Raw genomic sequence first — 7,669 nt, 5'->3', positions numbered from 1 at the left:
GCTTACTTGCTTACTTGCTTACTCACAACTAGTTGGACCTCAGCCATTTTTTAGAAATGCTGAGCTGAAATTTGATAAGTTTTTAGCCAAAAGCAATCCCCACGTCATTTAATTTAGAGATATTAAGCTGAAGTTTAGAGTGGTGGTAGCTGACAGTGATGTCTAATAGATTCTAAAATCTAATTTAAAAAAATTCAAAATGTTCACCAAAGCTAAATTCAAAATGGCTGTAAGTCAGCTATTTTTATACATATTGAGCCAAAATTTGGTGTGATAGAATCATTGCTTTTTAAATTAATTCAGTGGTTTAAAAAACTTGTTTTTCTCTTCCCACACTGATTGGTTCCCTCTACAGCTGCTTGATAACTTTTGTTGCCAAATGCGATCCCCACCCTCACTTGTCAATCATTTGTGGGTGGCACCAGGGGTGGCCAATCAGGTGCCAGGTGTGGCACGTGCCCCCCTGGCCACTCCTCTGGCTCCACCCCTGGCGCCAAAATCCCTCTGTGGCTCATTCTCTTTTGTTGTGGCCGTCATTAGTGTGTATGTGTGACGTCACACCTCGGTGGGAGGTTCCCCCAAAAAGTTCCACTGCTGAATTCAAAGAGGTCACACGAACCGCAACATAAATGTCACAGTTTCACTGAAAACCAGCTCCGTTCACACGGACCCTCAGCGTCGAACAGGACTGCGAGAAGTCTACGCTGATTTATTTCACCTTTCGATGCCCTTTTCAATCCCCCGCATCTCCCTCTCCTGTTTGTGCGAAGCTGTCAAACTGCACTGAGCTGTCGTCAACACGGGGCTCTTAAAAATGTTTTCYGACTTGCTCTCAGAAGGTCTCGTCTCCTGCTGCATGCTAATGTCCCCGCGTCCCTGCGCCGGTGGATAAACAGAAAACGCCGCCTGAAATCCCTCGTAATCTGCTGACTTACAGCACAACTCTGTTTCCTGTGAAGCTCTGAGACCACCAGCCGTGTTTTACTTGAGCAAGAAAAGAATATAAAAGTAGCTACTCCATTTGTAAGTGGTCTACCTAAACACAGAGACAGTTTGGACTGGATATGTGAATTTATTTAAAGAAAAACAATAGATAGTAATACAATAATGAAGCAGCACGATGAACTGGAAGCTGATCTCAGAGGAGAGAAGAACTCTTGTAAGAAGAAAAACGACGAGCAGCTCTTATAAATAACAGTGCCAGGAAGTTATTCCTGTGTTCGTTAAACCATTAAACCCAAACTTTTTAGACTTGTGTACCCCCTGAGCCATTTTATCATACCACTAGTACCCCCTCAGTCAAACGTAATGATTATTCTCCAAAACTATAATGTACTACAACTGATTATTAAATGAAAATTATTTATTTAACTCACTATAATGTTTAATTCTCAGGCATTTTATTCTTTTCAACTCAAATTACACATAAATATAAATATATTGCCTTGATAGTGAATAAATAATTAAATAAATAAACCAGAAAATGGCAGGTGCAGGAAGCAGAAGCGTCCAAAATTCATTGCATTGTCCAAAATACATCAAACACCCAAAATGAGCAAATTCTGTGAGATTCTGCTTTTTATCCAGGATTCTATTTTGTGTCAGTTTTGTGACTCCATTGACATTTTCTGCATTGCAGAAATCATAGGACCCTACCTATCTCAGTCCTATTTTCATTTTCATTTTTTTTTTACACACCTGGGAAATTTTTCCACGTACGTCCTGTAATATGCTCGCATACCCCTAGGGGTACACGGGTTGTAAATCACTGCATTAAACCAACATCACAGCAGTAACTTAAAATTTTCATTCTCAAGTGCATGTAACATCAGACTCCTTGAGTGCAGCTTCCTGTGTGGTTCTGGTTAAAAAAAATCACTGTTTATGTACTTGTGACTTCAGTATATTTCTCATATTAAGCTTTGTGCAGCCTGTTGTAGCAGTGACCTATATTAAAATCCTGTCTGTAAGCAGACTAAACACAATCTGTGAACTGATGAACTGTGAACCAGGCTGGCCAGACACAAGTCACCCAGGGGCCACATTCAGCCCGTGGGCTGCCAGTTGCCCATCCCTGTTCTATTATAAATTAAATATTTTTACTTTAATGCACCATTTTTCACTTTATTGTTCACACTGAACACCGGGACCTGTGTAAGCAGTTTCTTTACCTTTCATGAACATCTGATGTTTGTTTTTGAGGGAATGACAAATAAATATCCTGGAACCCTTGATCATTAAGTTAGAAAGATCTTGAAATGCATTTTAAATTTTACACGCAGCCAGTGTAACGAAGAGGAAGATTTTAAGGGAACAATTTGGACACATGAATAAAACAAAATAAGAATCAAGTCTATATAATTTRAGTCGTTTCTAAATTAGCTCCATTTTAAGCAAAAAAAAAAAAAGAAATTCTGTGCACATTTACCTTGCCGTGACACGGCTGCTGCGACAGTTCGGAGGTGCACCACAGGTGAGCAGCCATCTTGCAGGTTTTACATCGCAGAGCTTGTTTGGAGTTTCCTGCAGGGAGGAACAGAGGCCATAATGAGGGCAGTGAACCCAGACAATTAGTTACAAATAAATAAATAAAAAAAGGCAACGTAAGAAAAAATAAAGTGGCTGTCAGATCTCTAAAATAGGTTTTTGTCTTCATCAGGTAATCAAGTTTTCCTTTTTTGTTTCCAGACTGAGAGTTTTCTGTGTTGACACTAACGGCTTTATAATCAACAGCTCCTCGTCTGGGAAAAAATGTTGTGAGATTGAAAAGCAACTGGAGACATTTTCATCATCATCGATTTGGCAGTGATTCATCAAGTTCCCTGTGTTTTTTAAATGAAAGTGCTGAAAGAATAAAATCCTCCTCAGCACCCAGATGCTTTCGTCTCGTTTGTTTTGTGATGAGATAACCACTGTTTATTGTGTTTTTAATAACAAGAAGCTGTGACCCCTTTTTATCCTCCACACCAAACTGATTTCTGAATTTGTCACGGAACGATGGGGGAAACATCAACAAGCCACTTCAGTATCAGGGAGGAAAATAAAAATCAGACGGCTGAAAGAAAAGGCAGCGTTTATTTKAAAGAGGAAAATTGATTCTACTTAATCAGCTTAACTGGGAGGAAGAGGCTAGACTTTATTCGAGGGCTGCTGATGAGTACAGCCAGAACGAGACGGTGCRTTTACATAAATAAACTTCACAATGCAAAATAACGGCACGGACGCAAACACAAGGGATCAGTGTGGAGGCTGTAACCAGTCACACTGACAGGAAGCAGATTTAGCAGAAATACTAGCAGCTATTAGCTCACAGGAGCAGCAAATTGGGGATAAAAACAGCTACAATTCTGCAGTAAAGCTGCACTGATGGTATTATAAAGTCCAGATTTAAGCTTCTTAAAGGATCTAACTTTAAACTAATTGTTGGACACTTTATCACCTTTTTTTTATTTCTGATGGAGCGTCTCATAAATGCTACAATCAGAAGCTAATTAAAGACAAATCCTGTGTAAACCACTAAAATACAGTTACTAACCTGTTAAGATCAGGGTAAAGAGCTGTGAGGATTTTATTACTGATAATATTTTATTATTATTATCATCATCATCATCATCATCATACAAATTCAATTCCAATGAAGTTGGGACGTTTTGTAAAACATAAATAAATACAGAATCCAGGGTCTGCACACATTTTCAGTGGGAGACAGGTCTGGACTGCAGGCAGGCCAGTCTAGTACCTGCATTATTTACTGCGAAGCCTCACTGTTGGAACACRTGTAAAACGTGTCTTGGCATTGTCTTGCTGAAATCAGCAGAGACGTCCCTGAAATAGACGTGGCTTGGATGGCAGCATGTATTGCTCCAAAACCTGTTTGTAGCTTTCATTATCTGTGCCTTCACAGATGTGACAGTTACCTATGCCACTGACAATACACCCCAATACCATCAGAGAGGCTGATTATGAACTAAGCACTGATAACAATCCACAATCATGGACGCCATGTCCATGATTTCCAAAAACAATCTGAAATGTGGACTGGTCAGACCACAGGACACTTTCCCACTTTGTGTCAGTTCATCTCAGGTCCAGAGAAGCCGACTGTGTTTCTGGGTGTTGTTGATATCTGGCTTTGTCTTTACATGGTAGAGCTTTAACTTGCACTTGTAGATGTAACGACAAAATGTGTTCACTGATAATTTTTCAGAAGTCTTCCTGAGCCCATGTGCAAATATCTGTTACAGAATGAAGTTGGTTTTTAATGCAGTGCTGCCTGGGGGGGGGGGTCAAAGGTCACGGGTGTTCAATGTTGGTTTTCAGCCTTACTTGCAGAGATTGATGATATTATGAACTGTTGATGATGAAATCCCCAAATTCTTTGCAAATGTATGTTGAGAAACAGTGTTCTTAAAGTGCCAGTGACATCAATTTTTGTAATAAAATTGAATGTATTTTTAGAAGGATAACATTGACAACATATTGTAAAAAAAGATTTCACGCCGCTGAGATGAACAGTTGTTGAGATATTTGCTCGTGAAACAACAGGAAGTGATGTCGAAGGGGAATGTCTGCATGCGAACAGAGCGTTGCTAAAATGGCTAACAGCACAGACTGTAGAGAAGAATCTGATGTTTCTTTGGATTAATTTTAATCACTATCATAGAGAGATGAGAAAGAGTCAGAGTTCAAATACTGTAGTTTAAATAAACTGAAACCAGGGAGTTTCATTTCTCAGAGTTCCCCTCTGATGTCACTTCCTGTTTCACTTTAGATGAGCAAAATTCTAAAGAAAATAAGCCAATTATGTGACATAATGGGTAAAATCATGTGTTTTATGCCAAGTTTCCTAAATATAAATATATTTTCTTTGACTTTTTTGTATTTCATGAATGTGCATGTCACAGGCACTTTAAACTGCTGTTACTGTAAATATGTGAATGACTGAGCCTTTTGGGGATGCTCCCTTTATATCAGTTTCCAGTTAACATTTCACCTGTAGAGTGATGCAAGCAGGTGGTTTTTTATTTTATTTTGAGCATTCTTCAACTTTCACAGTCTTTTGTTGCACCTGTCCTAGCTTATTTCTGTGCTACAGAAATTTCAAAATGAGTGAATGGCTGTGTCCAAAACGACAGGCCGGGTCCTCCGGAGGACCCAGACAACCCGGTCGAGGCGGGCCGGGTCCTTGGTAGACCGGGAAGCCCGGAAAAAAAGAGTATGTGAATTTGGACGGTCTAGCCTCCCCTCCTTACCCCGGCGTACGTCATGTCACCTAGCAACTGTGACGACGCTAAACAAGCAAACTTAAATCAAAACTAGAAAAATATCAATACATTAGCATTATTAATATCACAAAACTATAAAATTAACTTAAAAGTATAATTTGAAGAACTAATTGACCCGCTGTAGGTGCATGTTTATTTCGCGTTTTTTTTATGACAAATATAATATTTAAAAACACGTTTACACAAATGATAAAAGTATTAGAATTACAACCGCTAAAAAATTTAATTTTTATATCGCCGTATTTTTATTTAAAATGTATTATTCTCTCTCGCTTCATCCGCCATTACTAGCTTAAAAAATCTCCGGTCGGGCCGCAATGCATTATGGGATACGCTGGGCCGGGAAGGATCATCGGACCTGTCCTTCGATTCNGCAATGCATTATGGGATACGCTGGGCCGGGAAGGATCATCGGACCTGTCCTTCGATTCAGGCCAAAGGAAGGACGTATTTGTCGGCCGCATCGGAGGAGTCTTCGGTTTTGGACGTCCTTCGTCGCGGCGCTGTGACGTACGCGGCCGACAAATTCGGCCTTCGGAGGACCCGTCCTGCCGTTTTGGACACAGCCTATATTTGATTTAAAAAAAACTTTCAGTTTGAACATTAAATATCTTGTCTATGTAGTGTATTCAACTGAATATATGTTGAAAAATATTTGTAAATCATCGTATTTTGTTTTTATTTATATTTTACCCAACTTCATTGGAAGTGGGTTTGTAGGTTAAAGGCTGGCCCTCAGAGAGTCTTCTGCCCTCTGAGTAAATTCTGCTGCTGAGGAGGAGTTCTGCAGACTTTTTTTGTCTACAAGRTCACAATAACTTTATAACGGTTGTTAGTTTGCCCCAGATAAGCACTCCTGACTCTTACCCACTATCATGTGCTTGCAGTGCTGGCAGTTGGTGGGCTTTCGAAAGACGTGGTCCTGGAAGCAGTGGTTGACCTGCGCCCGGGCCGGCTTGGCGGGCAGCGAYGGGGACAGGCTCAGAGACGGGGAGTGGGAGGAGACGGAGAGGTTGGGGCTGAGGGACGGCGAGATGGACGGCGAGCGCTCGCCCACCAGAGGGGAGCCCGGGGGCAGAGGCGGGGACGGCGGCGGCGGGTCGGTGATGAAGTCCGGGGGCAGGCGGGCGTCGCTGTAGGAGCGCTGGAAGAAGTTCTCCACGCTCTTGCTGCGCATCATGGTCTTGAAGGAGAGYGAGCGTTTCAGTCTCTGGAGCTGCGGAGATGGAGAGGAAGAACAAAGAGGAGATAAGCAAAAGGTAATAAATGTTTAATGCACCCTCCGGACAGAACAAGCAATAACCCCGCAACCATAAACAAAACACTCTGACTCATGAAATGTAATATTGCCTTCAAAGGAAGCAACAAATTATTAGTGAAGTCCACTTCAGTCAGACAAACAGATTTAACTGTGACCTCTGGTGAAACGTGATAAGCCTTTCTGCTTCGTGACCTGAGGCTGCCGCACCAATTCAGCCTTATCGTGTTTTACCAGCAAGACATTCTGCTGCTTCGCCCAATAAAAGGTTTGTTTAGCACCTGATGCTACTCACAACTTTACTGCAAATATCCTTAAAGACGGACGCAGCCTCTCTCCGGGGCGCCAAGCGTATAATGAAATCTTACAAAATTTCACCAACATATTTTTCATTATTTAGCTCAATTTTCTTACATTTAGCTAATTTTTACTAAATGTTCAATTTAAATGTTAAAACATATTTAAATATTAAATGTACATATTTAAATCTAAATGTAAAAGTTAAACCTTTAATATTGAAGTTCACATTTATATGTATTTTGGAATGGAACGCAGCCTTGGCTCGTGTTATGACATCATCATCCTGAGACAACAGCAACAGCTAGCTCCAATGCAGCTAAAGCTTCCCCACAAGACATCAAACTTGCAGTTATGGCTGGTGTCTGAGCTGCACTTCAAACTGCTGGACCTCAGGGACCACCCTTATTGTTTTTATGAATACATTTTGAATTWAGATTTTAATCATTATCTTCTGCAGTGTGTTAAAAAATGCTTTAGCAGATTTTAGCATCAGATAACCAGGATGATGTCATCATCCTGCAGCAAACACCAACAACGGCTGCTGCTAGCCTCTGCTAATGCTGCTGAAGATAATTTATAAAATACCAGCCATAACTGCAAGTTTGATGTCTTGTAGGGAAGCTTTAGCTGCATTGGAGTGCTAGCGGTTGCTATTGTCTCAGGATGATGATGTCATAACTTGAGTGAAGCACAAACAGCAAAGGCTGCGTTCCATTCCAAAATACCTAAATATGAACTTCAACATTTAAGGTTTAACTTTTACATTTAGATTTAAACATTTAATGTTGAAATATTTTTCAACATTTAAATTTATTTAGAATAAAGG

The 7,669-nt window shown here is 40.4% G+C and overlaps 1 protein-coding gene across 1 annotated transcript in view; it reads right to left on the bottom strand.

Annotated features, from left to right (window-relative positions):
* The window catches only part of LOC106527058 (SH3 and cysteine-rich domain-containing protein 2), a 39,590-nt gene that overhangs the window by 20,173 nt on the left and 11,748 nt on the right, over positions 1-7,669 (bottom strand). The window contains exons 2-3 of the mRNA XM_014021819.1: positions 6,153-6,501; positions 2,429-2,523 (exon numbers count right to left, since the gene is read on the bottom strand). Coding sequence (XP_013877273.1) covers positions 2,429-2,523; positions 6,153-6,501 — 444 coding nt within the window. The remainder of the gene's footprint in view (positions 1-2,428; positions 2,524-6,152; positions 6,502-7,669) is intronic.

This window comes from Austrofundulus limnaeus, unplaced genomic scaffold, assembly GCF_001266775.1.
Source record: "Austrofundulus limnaeus strain Quisiro unplaced genomic scaffold, Austrofundulus_limnaeus-1.0 Scaffold4, whole genome shotgun sequence".
In the NCBI taxonomy this organism is placed as follows: Eukaryota; Metazoa; Chordata; class Actinopteri; order Cyprinodontiformes; family Rivulidae; genus Austrofundulus; species Austrofundulus limnaeus.
This window is presented reverse-complemented; position numbering and strand designations above follow the sequence as displayed.